Source organism: Ranitomeya imitator, chromosome 5 (genome assembly GCF_032444005.1).
Source record: "Ranitomeya imitator isolate aRanImi1 chromosome 5, aRanImi1.pri, whole genome shotgun sequence".
Taxonomy (NCBI): Eukaryota; Metazoa; Chordata; class Amphibia; order Anura; family Dendrobatidae; genus Ranitomeya; species Ranitomeya imitator.
In genome coordinates, this window is record NC_091286.1 from 46,150,542 (window position 1) to 46,164,075 (window position 13,534).

Genomic DNA, 13,534 nt, shown 5'->3' on the forward strand with positions numbered 1-13,534 from the left:
GGTGCAGGTAGCAGGTGGTTTTCTGTGCTGCAATACATTTCTGCTGAATGTGCGTCTGAGGATGCACATTCAGCTGAAAATGGCATTTGCACACTTTGTGACTGCGATCATTACGCCTCTGGTGTAGCTCCTCTCCGGCTGTCCTAGTCTGCTGTCACTGGGCAGGCGTAGTGCACTGATGACGCCGGGGACAATACACCAGCTCCATTACTCATTCTCAAGGGGAGAAAACATTGCACATGTGCACAATATTTGCAAAGACCAGGTGGTGATGTCGCTTCCGCAAAACCAAGTTGCTCACACCCAAAGGGGTGTATTTACATTATTCAAACGAGCATTAGTCCGGGGAAATCAACAACCCTCCCCCAAGACTAGTCAACCATTAATTTGCATAGCACGAGGACAGCTTGAAAGTAAATTTTACAGTATATTAAGTCAGGAATTGCTACGTTACATAAACACGCTCTATAACGTGTCACCCACTCATTTTGGGCTCGCTCACATAAGCATATAACACGGCCGAGTTTTATGGGATAGCACTTGGCACAATATTATACTATGGGGCAATGCAGCAGTTTCTTTTTCCCATGCTAATTCGGCATGCTGCGATTGGCTTCGGAAATTGGATTTTACAAACCCATTCAAGTCTATGGGTGCGTGTAAAACATTGGACTCGGATGTCATATGAGAGCAATCCGATTTAAGCGGACACGGACAATGGAGAAGATGGAGAAATTAAGTTCTCCATCTTCTCTTCACCTGTGATACAATTCTCTCATGCGAGAGGATAGGATCACAGTAAAATGACGCTCAGCTCAAACTCTGATCAGAGTCTGGGCAAAGTGACATTACAATAATCTGCCAGATTCTCTCCTGTGACCTCAGCCATTGAATGTTTTTTTTTCCTAATCAGCTTTTTAGATGCTGGGAGTTCCTTTATCTCACTTCTCATTGTATTGCTCCACCCATGGGCCAAACTAAAAGCTAGAGGAAAGGAGGAGCAGAGGTAAAGCCGAGCTCTCCCTCCCTACAATCCTTCTCGGCGCTTCTCCTGCTAGAGACGGATTACACTTGACAATAGGCAGTGGATAGAAAGTTAGACAGATGAAAGCTACTTAGTGGCCGGCACTATGGAGGGATGTTTGAGAGGAAAGAAAGCATAACATTTACCGTAAATAGTGAAATAAAGTTGACTGAAAGTACAGTCACCATTTAAAATCGTTGTTCAGGGATAGAAAAAAAAGACAAAACAGCAGCAGAGGTTGTATGGAATTACTACCTAGCATCAATCACTTTAATGGCGCAGAATTTTAATATTCCACGAAATCCAGATGTGGCACTTAATTTTTAAGAAAGGGGTATTGCTTTTCTATCCCCCCCAAAAAAAACACCTTATTTGGTTCCAAAAAGGTTGTCGGAAATAAAAAAATAGAAAAATATTACATCCTTTCCCTTTTTTTATAGATTTGTAGACAATCTCTTTCATGAGCTCCATCTACATCTTCACCAACACCATAGATGATACCAGAAAGCTTGGACCTTGGTGGAGGTTTCTGGTTCCTTATAACTCACACAATGCGTGCCTTCACGATGTGTAATTCATGGATAGCTATATAATGTAAAATGCAAATGGAGGATTGTGTACAGTCAAAACTTTAAATAGATGTTTGCAAAAATTAAACTGTTTGTGCCAAGCATTCAAAACCGGGCCAAATGGGCACGGCACAGAAAAAGACAACAGATAATGCAGGTGTAAAATTCCAGCAATGCAAACATGTGTAAACAGGCTTGCCATGTGCATAAGGCCCTCGTAAAAATGTTGCATCTGAATTACTTATTTTCCGACACGTGAGATATTATTATCACTATAAGGGCGCAGTCAGGTGGCTGTACAAATAGGACTGAGATGGGATCGTAATGCTCGGACTGGCCGGTGGCTCTCCTGACCCGAGAGTGACTGCTTCATGTATTTCTATGCAGCTGTCACATTTGGGTTGGCGGAGACGCGCCGGCCAGTCCATAGATTGTAGTCCGAAGTGATGGCAAAAAAACCTACTTTATCAACATAGAAAAATTATCCCCTATTCATGGTGCAGAGGATAATTTTTTGACTGCCGTAGTTACGACCTGTAAAATCCCCACCGATCCCGAGAATGGAGCTCTGAAAAGCCCTTTCTGAAGGGAGCATAGGTCGGGTATGCTCACTTCAACTCCATTCATTCTCTATGCGATGGCTGGAGACAACCGAGAGCTGCATTCTCCGGGGGGGCATCACTGCTTTATTCACATAATTTTGGGATCGCAGCAATAATTGTTGGTGGGATTACCTCTTCCAGTGATCCATCTTTCTGGAATATTCATATTCCATTTACTATTGATATAGTAGAATTTAGGGAAAAAGACGGTAGGTCTAAACTTAAGAACTCTCATTGAAGTTGACTTATAAAGAGTCTACCTACAGATTTTAGAGTAAATATTCAAAGAAGAGTTTACATCTCACTTTATGACCGAGTCCAATGATTTTTCAACCTGTCAAATGCAAAACGCAATTAAAAGCAACATTAATCATATCCAAGGCATTATGCCAGAACAATCCCTGGCAGTGCCTAGCCGAAACTGGCATGCTCTGGGCTGTTCTCATTTATGAACAACAGTGGAGAAGAGTGTAGAATATCAAGAGGATTAAGGGTACAATAATGGGAATATTTCATCATCTGCGGAGCACTTCTGACTATATCATCATAACAGGAATAATAGCAAATCAACGGCCATTTGCACAGTTGAAACTTGTTACTTGCAGAAACAAAACAAGACATTGCCATGGAGAAGCTCCCCGATCATGAGCAAGTCAAAGGAGGACACCGCTAACATTTTTCTTGTGTTTTTTGATATTTTGACATGTTGGTCTATGGTAGTACAAAAGCCGTGGACAACCTTTATGTCCATCTAAAAATATCTTAACATCTTCCCTCTCCAGGAAATAAAAATATACGATACGGGGAGGGTGCGGTTGGATGTTGCAGGCTCAGGAGCTGAGGCCGCTCCTCACAGAGCAGGTGCCGACTGTGTTATACAGCCAACACCTGCTTGTAAGAGAAGTGACCAGAGCTGGCTCTGTTTAACCAATTAAATGCAGGTATTTAACGGCCACATTCGTGGTGGCGTATGCATTCAGACTACCAACCCTCACGGGCTGCCGAAAGGCCTCTGTCGTTGCCATCCTGGTGCTCCTGTGAAGCCCAGCTAAAATGAGATTCTGATTTGTACTATATATTGTACTACATACTGCATTACTTTGGTATTGCAGTGTATTGTTCAAGCCATCGCAGCTTCAAGTCAGCAAGGAGGACTAAAAAAAAGTGAAAAGTAACAAAAAAAGTTTTAAAAATATATACGGTATATATATATAAAAACTAAAAATACATGAAAGTTTGAATTCTCCCTTTTCCTCATTCAAAAATGAAGAAATTAAAAAAAATAAGCACATTTGTTAGCAACATGTCTGTAAAAGTCCAGTGTGTTAATATATAAAATGATTTTACCCACAAATTATAAAAAAAAATCGAAATGACAGAACCGCCGTTTTTCGGTCCGTTGACCTCAGGGACTGGCCGCAGCGGTGTTGTGCAGCATAGTCATAATGTCATCGCTGCAGCAAAAACACAGACACTGGAGCAGCAGCACAGAGTTGGTGTTGGACCCGGGGAGGAGGAGAAGTATTTGATTTTATTATTTTTACATGGCGCTGGCCAATAGTGAGGAGAAATGTGGAAATGGAACCACAGTCGAAAATTTCTGGCATGGAAGAAAACATATCCACATGGCGGCCCAGGATGTAAACCTGTTACATATACAATATGCCGACACATCTCCATACGATCCAGTAATAACATATTTCCTTCCACCCACGGTCCATAGTGTCTATTACAGACTGTTTTGCGTCTACTCACAATTCGTGGTTTAAATGGCGGTTTGATTTTCCTCTGCTCTAGAAGTACCCAGTCAATTTCTTTGAAAAACGGATGCTGTTTAATGGCTTCTTCTAGCCCCTGGGACGGCACACATCCGAGCCTCTTGTTGGGATTCTTTGTCATAAACTATGGAAAGAAAACATCTCAATTGTTAGTTGCCGTATACTGGTTTTCATAAACTCTGGAGTATCAGTGCACAACTCGGAAATAGATATAGAAATTCTATTGCGGTGTTTTTTATGCCTTGTTTGGTAATATTAGGCTACGTCTCCATTACACTTGTGATGTACTTTCAGTAGGAAGTTCACAAAATGACACACTAAACAGGTCTGTAAAGTTACAGGGGTCTAAAGGGGTAAGGTTTCTCCTTGTGTCAGAGTGAGGAGACTTAAAAGCCATGCCTGCTCTTCTGGGAAATCAAATATGTAAATTACCTCTCCACAGAGGAAGAGGACTTGAACTGTACCACCACCTACTGGAAGCAGAGATCCTAAAAGGCAATATCGACCCTTTAACGAGCCTTGACACATGACTTAGAATAAAAGCCATACCAGAATCCCAATTTGCAGACACTGTGTTTCGGAGTGCTGCTACTCATCAGTGCAAAGTATGAGATCTGATTTGGCTGGGTGAGAGGCTTAATATTCTAACTCTGTCATGCCAGAAATGGCTTGTCACTCTCCACAAGGAGAAACCCTACCCTTTAGACTCCAGTCTTAAGCCTCTCACCCAGACAAATCAGATCTCATACTTAGCACTGATGAGAAGCAACACCCTGAAACACCGTGTCGGCAAATTGAGATTCTGGCTACAAGAAAATGTCCTTTGCTTCTCTCCGTAGGTGCTGCAGATGGACTCAATGACCGTATTATGTAGGCATGGTACTGTGGTATTATATATGCACTGTATATAAGAAATATGCACTTTTCCATAGTGTTGTAATTTTTCTATAGGCTCACTTGCACATACAATGCTCGCTCTCTGGTATAAGTTTCCATGGGACACAAACATGCAACATGTCAAACACTGTTTTTAAAGCAAATCTGCAGCTTTTTGCTATGTAATCTGAAAGCAGCATGATGTAGGGGCAAATACTCTAATTCCAGCGATGTGTCACTTACTGAGCTGATTGTTGTAGTTTCAATGGAAGATTATCAGTAGAGGACTAGCTGTCTCATGCTATGCAATAAGGATCTCTGTCCCTACATTATAATGCTCTCAGATTACATAGTAAAACCCTGCTGACGGATTCCCCCAAAATAAATAAAAAACAAAATAATAATAATAATTGAAACCTGCACTGTACAACATTCAATTTGGCAGTGGCACTGTGCTAAGGTCACGCCGAGATTCTGCTGAGCACCACTTCCTTCACCTGAGCATTGCTTGGCAGGAAATGTCCACATCCCAAAAGGCGATGACACTTCCAGTAAAGCAGGGCTACCATTTCTTGCCGTCATACTAGCCTGTAGCCTAGTATAGCTAAGACCTCCGAGAAAGCAAATCAGAAGAACTGATCCAGCAGGGGATGGACGGAGATGTGAATATAGTTCTTAAGGCCCTTATGCACGGGCTGCTAATCAGATGAATGAGCGTATTGATAACTGTTTCATGCAGAATAATAAATAATGGCTTTTATTTCACCCTTTTTCATTTCTCCATGGACATCAAAAGCCCTTTAGGCTAAAATGATGACCAGGCATGAAGTTTCTTATCAAACGACAATTTATCAATAGACCCTGGAAGTCTTTTGCCTCCTATTTATCTACGTCATGATAGGACCATCGCAAAAGAGTAAGAAAATTATTTGCGACAAATGCAATTTTGCATTGCAAAAAAAAAAAAAAAAAATCCACCTTAAATGACTTGTTTCTGGCTAAAGTCAATCCGACCAGTGTCTGCTCGCACAATGTAAGGAAATCAAGTGTTCCAAGTCTAATCCCTTGTTAGCATTCTCCAGTAAACTGCACAGACGCCTTCGAGCTTCCGCTGCCTTTCCTGTGCTGCACAACAACATAACTGGCCTATGTGACTTGGATCACAGAGTGACCAGCTCCACGGCTATTAATAATAGGGAGACAATGAATTTCTGGGCTTCGCGGACGTTTAATTGTATGAACTGAATTATTTTTTCTTTTATTTATGTCGGAGATAATTTGACCAAATGCCTCTATCTGATTAGTACTTAAAGAGGTTGTCCTCTACTTTAGCATTGGTGACCTATCCTTAGGATCAGACGTTATCGTTGCCGGTGGCCGGCAGTCAGAAATGCTCCCTTGCCGAGCTGGCAGACTTCTGATATCCTCCTTCTATTCAAATCAATTGGATCAGAAGATGGCCGCTCCAGGCGGCAGCCGCCAACCCAATAACAGCTGACCGGCGGGGTGGTTGGCGTCGGACCCCAACCGATCAGACATCCTAAGAATAGGTCAGCAGTGATAAAGTAGTGGACAACCTCTTTAAGACTTTTCCGACATTTTCAATTGCGCCTCTTTTAAGACTAGGTATACCCCTACTGACACAGTAACACGATTATACAACTATTATACAATATGTTCCGATGCTCCGATATAACGAGAGCTTTCCAATCTTAATTAAAGAGAATGAAGCTGTCTGGATAAAAATGACTTTATATTTACCGGAGACCAGAAATTTCACAAGCTACAAAACTGACGATTACATTGTATCTTGGCGAATATCCAAACCCCAGGAGTCCTAAATATTCAATGACTTTAAATCCAGAAATAATCCTCCTGTTTACATGCTCTGTGCATCATTGCTGTGTTATTCTGTCCACACCCTACTTTCGTCAGAGGTCATATTTACTTGTATGGAAAATCTTTCATTTTCCTTAAAGTTGTCCTTAGGTTTTTGCTGCCTAATCTGAGAGCACAATAATGTAAGAAAAGAGACCCCGATTCCAGCAATGTGTCACTTACTGAGCTGCTTGCAGTATTTTTTTTATAAAATCACTAGTTTATCAGCAGGAGATTATCACTAGAGGACTAGTAACCTGCTACCAGGGAGTCCAACCACACCCCCACTACTGATTGGCTGGTTTGTACCTATGCTTTGGCAGATTCATCTCCCGGACAAGGGCAGCTGCCACATTGTTCTGGCAGCAGCTTTCTCATAGCGAACACAGGAGCGCCTAGCTGAGCATTCCTGAGTAGGGGGACTCCGGGAGAGATAGCTCTTAAAGACTCATAAGATAACAAGGAACAGGCATAATATCCTTCCATTAGCTGGAAATTGCTCCAGTGAGGGTTCTGATTTATGGCCGGGAAACAAATATTTCCAGGAACAGAATAGTTTTTACTAAATAAGTCATTTCTGTCCTTCATTAAGCCAAATAATAACTAAAAAAACGCCGGACAGATTTATGTATTTTTCTTATTCTCATTCATTCCTATTATTTGTTGTGGCATGAAATAAACAGATGCAGATTTTGACCAAATTAACAATTTTGAGAAAAACTTCAGAAATAAATGATGAAGTAGTGGAAAATGAAATGGAAGCCACATACGACATGCTGTCCGATTTTTTTTTTACGGACTCATAGATTTTTGATCAAACCCCTCAACTCACTCAACTCACAAACGGTCATTTTTTTCGGTGGACCGCACCGCTCAGTCAGGTGAAGAGCCCATAGAATATCATAGGTACGAGTGTACACGTATGACTAAATCGGTCGTGTGCACGAGGCTTGACTGTATCCCGGTAGAGAATTTTAGCCACTACTGCGATCTCACCGCTAGATGCGACTACCAATAATGCGGTGATTTCAGATTACTGCTTCCTCACAGAGGCAAAGCGGAGTGCTAGACCAGAGGTCCCCAACTCCAGTCCTCAAGGCCCACCAACAGGTCATGTTTTCAGGATTTCCTTTGCATTGCACAGGTGATGCAATTATTACCTGGGCAAGACTAAGGACATCCTGAAAACATGACCTGTTGGTGGGCCTTGAGGACTGGAGTTGGGGACCCCTGTGCTAGACAAACTCCCATCAGCCCACCATCTCCATTTAGAGACAGTTGGTAATTTCTTTTACAATTTTGCTTCCAAAAATTAGTATATTTCTTACATTAATACCATTTTTTTGACATATTGGCACCCTGAGATTATGTCACAGGAGAACGATGAGTGTCCGAACGGGTGTGCAAACCTCTCGTTTAAATGATGCCTTCAGAGACTGACAGCAGAATCGAAATGGTTAAAAAGCAGTGATCTGAGTTAGCTCCGGTTGCTATTAGAGGCTGGTGCAGGCGGTGTAACACAGCCGCCACCTGCAGTGTATTGTGTGGGATCAGCTCCTAAACTTGGTCCATGCATGCGAATACAGATATCACAGGTCATTAATTGGTTAAGGGAGTTAAGATCATATGAAGAGACCCCAGTATTATAAATGATACAAGGTAGGCAGGGGCTTGTTATAGATTTTGGGGTTTTTTTGCCCTGGAGTTTCTGGTTAGGTTTCCTGCTTCTTCACAGATGTCTACAAGAAGTTGGCATGCTAGGTTGGAGAACATTTTTTGCACATTGCACATTTCTAGGGACTATAACATATTATAAAATGATACTCTGTACAATGAATATACGGTAATTTATTTATTTTAACCCATTGTCTGTACTTCAGTCCTGCAGCCGGGCACAGGGCCGGGGCACCGCGAACTGTAAAGCATCAGGCAGATACCATAGCGCATATCGGTGGGATGGCTTTTGTGCCATTTTTTTTTTAAATAAAAAAACAGTATTACTAAAAACTCTGTTATTTAAATGCACTTTTGCTTTTTTACTTAGTTACATCAGGGTTTTTGCTTACTTTCTCTCTTGTAGGTTTTAGGCTGTGTGCACACGTTCCGGATTTTTCGTTATAAAAACGCGATAAAACCACGAGAAAAAAACGCATCCATTAAGCAATCCGCAAATTTTGTGCACATGTTGCGTTTTTTTCGTGAAAAAAGAAACGCATCGCGATAAAAAAACACAGCATGTTCATTAATTATGCGGATTTTTCGTGGATTTCCTGCTATTTACATGCATTGGGAAGCTCCGGAAAAAAACGCGTAAAATCCGCACATAAAAAAAGCGCAAAAAACTCATGCGGATTTCCTGCGGAAAAAGTCCGGTTTTGTTTAGGAAATTTCTGCAAATAATAATGACGTGTGCACATAGCCTACATGTTTTGTGGCCAATGTGAACATGCGTTTAACCTCTGCATGTGTACCAACTCAAGTTAAGCTCAATTTTTGTGTTTTTTTCTTAGTATTGTTGCATTCTGTGCAAGCCGGGGTGTGGCCTCCCTGTTTCTGAGCTAGAGATTGTATACAAGTCTTCCCGAGTCTGGTGTTCCCTGGTTGGGCCCAGTCCTTTTGTCTGCCCTTATTCACACTGAGGTCAACATTGACACATGGCAAGGTTTTAATATTAGACAGTGTAGGACTGTCCCGATCAGAGTTACCTTGACGCGGTGGGATGGATTTTGTGCTATTTTTTGATCAAAAAACAGTATTACTAAAAACTATGTTTTGCTTTTTTACTTAGTTACAGCAGGGTTTTTGCTTACTTTTTCTCTTGTAGGTTTTAACGCATATCTACTCTGCAGACTTTCCTTGTTTAGTTAGTACAAGTCTTCAGCCCTCTGGTTTATACTTCATACACAAACATTATGTTCTTTTCCCACAAGGAGTGTAATTTATCCCAGGCTCCATTATCCAACCAATGCCACTATGAACTGCATGTGAACTCCCAGAGGGTGACTGTTCTCTGTTAGTCAATTTCAGTTTTTTGGGAAGAAAAAAAAAGTAATAATACAAAAAAAAATTGTAATCCAAGACTTACAGCTTTCAATATGCTGACAGCTTCCTTACTGAGCCACACAGGGTACAGAACATCATCGTGCAGGATGGATTCAAAGAGGTCATCTTCATTGTCAGCCTCGAAAGGTGGTTGACCAGCCATCATCTCATACATCAAGACGCCTAGTGCCCACCAGTCCACTGAGGGCCCATATTCTAATTCCTGTAATATCTGGAACAAGCATATTAACATGATAACTTTCAGATGAGATACTTAAACATCTCTACATAAGTAAAGAAGTGGTGGCAAAGGCAATGCAAAATGGTTCATGCAGAAGACCTCATGTAGCCTGCTCACACCAACGTAGATAATGGTTCCAGACCTTCAAACAAAATGCTGGACATTTTCAATGCATAACAAAACTTTTACAACAAGTTTTAATATGTTGTGAATTGATGGGTATCCAATGATTGCTCATAAGAAGGGGTCGAAGGGTTCAATTTATCAACAAACTTGAGCAGAATGGGGACAGACCCAAATATTTTCTACATCTCAAAGATAAACAGAACCCTTCCGATTGTTTCTTAGCAGTTATGATCAGTGGACTCCAACAGTGTTGTGATCAGTTCGTATCTTCCCAACATTATTAACCTGAAGATTAACCCTATGTCTGCAAGTTAATAACATTATCCAACCTAACAGGTTCCCTCCGATATATTAGGTCACAGTAATGGACTTAAGGTACCGTCACACTAAGCGACGCTGCAGCGATACCGACAACGATGTCGATCGCTGCAGCGTCGCTGTTTGGTCGCTGGAGAGCTGTCACACAGACAGCTCTCCAGCGACCAACGATCCCGAGGTCCCCGGTAACCAGGGTAAACATCGGGTTACTAAGCGCGGCCCTGCGCTTAGTAACCCGATATTTACCCTGGTTACCAGTGAAGACATCGCTGGATCGGTGTCACACACGCTGATCCAGCGATGTCAGCGGGAGATCCAGCGATTAAATAAAGTTCTGGACTTTCCTCAGCGACCAACGATCTCCCAGCAGGGGCCTGATCGTTGGTCGCTGTCACACATAACGATTTCCTTAACGATATCGTTGCTACGTCACAAAAAGCAACGATATCGTTAACGATATCGTTATGTGTGACGGTACCTTAAGGCTCACATCATGTACGTAGGTGCCTACATGCACTATACGAACACACGTATTGGGACACCTACACATTACACCTACAGGAGCTTTTATGATCTCCCATTCCACATTCATTAATACCAAGGAGTAGACTACTTTGCATATAAAACTGCTTTCATTCTTCTGGGAAGGTTTTATACAAGATTTTGGAATTTTTGCCACCTCATCCAAAAAAAGCATTTGTGAGGTCAGGTACTGATGTTGGAGGTGAGGCCGGGCTCACAATCTCCTTTCTAGTTCATTGCAAAGCTGCTCAATAAGGTTGAGGTCAGGACTCTGTGCGGCTGGTCATGTTCTTCCACACTAATTCACCCAACCATGTCTTTTAGGACCTTGCTTTGTGCACTGCGTAAAATCATGAAGAACAGAAAAAGGCCTTCCCCAAACCGTTCCTAGAAAGTTAAAAGCTACTATTGTCCAAAATGTCTTGTGCTGAAACATTAAGATTTACCTTCACTGGGAATAACAGGCCAAGGCCAACCATGCATGAAGCTGCCCGACCATCGATACCCATGCCATGAAGCTCATAGTGGAACACAGTTTTTGTGCTGACATTAATATCAGAGGCCGTGTGGTCTCTACAGTTATGAAGTCAACAGGTTGGTGGTGAATTTTCTGCCCTCTGCTCCTCAGCTATCAGTGAAGTCACTCTGTAACGTTACGTGGTCTCCACTCCATGACTGAGTTGCTGCAGTTCCTTCCACTTTTCAGTAATATCACTCACAGGTGATGGTGAATATTTAGGAAAGAAAAAAAATGTCATGACCTGGCATGTTACACTGGTGCCTCCTATTACAGGACAGCACTGGTATCAGTGAGCTCTGCGCCACCAGCCAGTCTGTCACATGTTAGTAATGGCAGAGAGCATGGAGGGTGGCAGAGGTTATACACCGGGGGCAAGGGGCCAGATGCTATTTACGAGGGGGGGGGGCAAATGTTATACACTGGGGGTGAAGGGCCGTATGTTACACTCTGGGGACAAGGGGCAGGATGTTATACACTTTGGAAAGGGGGTAGATGTTATACACTGGGGTGAGGGTCCGAATGTCATACACCAGGGGGCGAGTGGCCAGATGTTATACATCGGGGCCAGATGTTTGTCACTGGGGGCGAGGGGCTGGATATTATACACCGGCACTGTGGGGCCGAACGTTATACACCAAGGGGCGAGCGGCCGGATGTTATACATCGGGGCCAGATGTTTGTCACTGGGGGCGAGGGGCTGGATGTCATACACCGGCGCTGTGGGGCCGAACGTTATACACCAGGTGATGAGTGGCCTGATGTTATACACCGGGGACAGATGTTATTCGCTGTGGGCGAGGGGCAGGATGTTATACACTGGCGGTGAGGGGTCAGATGTTATACACTGGGTGTGAAGGCCTGAATGTTATGGACCAGGGGGCGAGTGGCTGGATGTTATTCACTGGGGGATGAGGTGTTATACAGAGGGGAGTTGAAGGAAAAACCTGAATTGAATGATTAAGACGTGTGTCCCAATACTTTTCTCCATATATTGTAGGAGGTATACATAAAGAGACCCGATGTATACTTCTGACAGAAGGAAGCTACATCGGCCTACAGTGAGATATGAGGCTTATAGGTTCCCATTAAAAATAAAGCATATGTTTTGTCATTACTGTACACCTTTGCATAGAGCAGCATATTCCACTAGATTATTCTATACTGTAAAAAAAAAATACACCAATGTCTATAAGCTGGCTGCTGGATGATGGTCAAAAGGACACAGTTTTGGCCTCTACAAGGTGATTGGAGCCCTAAGGAAAAGTGTGCTGTAGCATGATATACGCCATCGGCTCTAGAATGAATGTGTTAAGACAATCACCAAGACGATGCACTAGTGAGCAGTGAGCCCGTCCAGCAACTTGCAAATACATCAAGGAGCCATGGGACGTGTTACAGTTTCAAGCAATGCTCCGGGGAGGAATACCTGTGTAATACCGATGGAACCACTAGGTTATATTTAAAATTCCAGAAGAAAAAGCAGGATGCACACCTTTGTGAATAGCCTTTATTAATTCTCTCGTTTTCATGTGATCAGTACCTACCTCGGGGGCGATGTAGTCTGGCGTACCGCAGAAGGTCGTTGTCGTTACGCCATTCAGAATTCCCTCTTTGCACATCCCAAAGTCCGCCAGTTTACAGTGTCCTTCTGCGTCCAGAAGTATATTGTCCAGTTTAAGATCCCTGGAAAAGGAATATTAAACAACGTTTTACATTCAGCTATGAAATACTCGTTCATAAAGTATAAGAGTATAAAACATAGTTCTTCGTGTTATTTTATTGTTGTTATTAAGAGTAGAATTCACTTGCTGAAGAGTCTAACACATTGCATCCCTCTATAATTCAGTGTAATTAAGGAAGGACCCATTGTCTAACCTCAATTGTCTGATTGTATTTCCCATAAAATAACAATTCTGGATAATATATATATATATTTATAGAATTCTGTTTTGTAACATTCCTCTTTTATTCTTCCTGGAAATGTACGGTATATATAAATTGATAACTGGGTATTATAATAAATATAATATATTATATT

General features: G+C 42.2%; 1 protein-coding gene across 1 annotated transcript in view; it reads right to left on the minus strand.

The window, feature by feature from the left end:
• PRKCE (protein kinase C epsilon) overlaps positions 1 to 13,534 on the minus strand; it is a 468,593-nt gene that overhangs the window by 15,181 nt on the left and 439,878 nt on the right. The window contains exons 12-14 of the mRNA XM_069768630.1: positions 13,041 to 13,179; positions 9,813 to 10,001; positions 3,951 to 4,097 (exon numbers count right to left, since the gene is read on the minus strand). Coding sequence (XP_069624731.1) covers positions 3,951 to 4,097; positions 9,813 to 10,001; positions 13,041 to 13,179 — 475 coding nt within the window. The remainder of the gene's footprint in view (positions 1 to 3,950; positions 4,098 to 9,812; positions 10,002 to 13,040; positions 13,180 to 13,534) is intronic.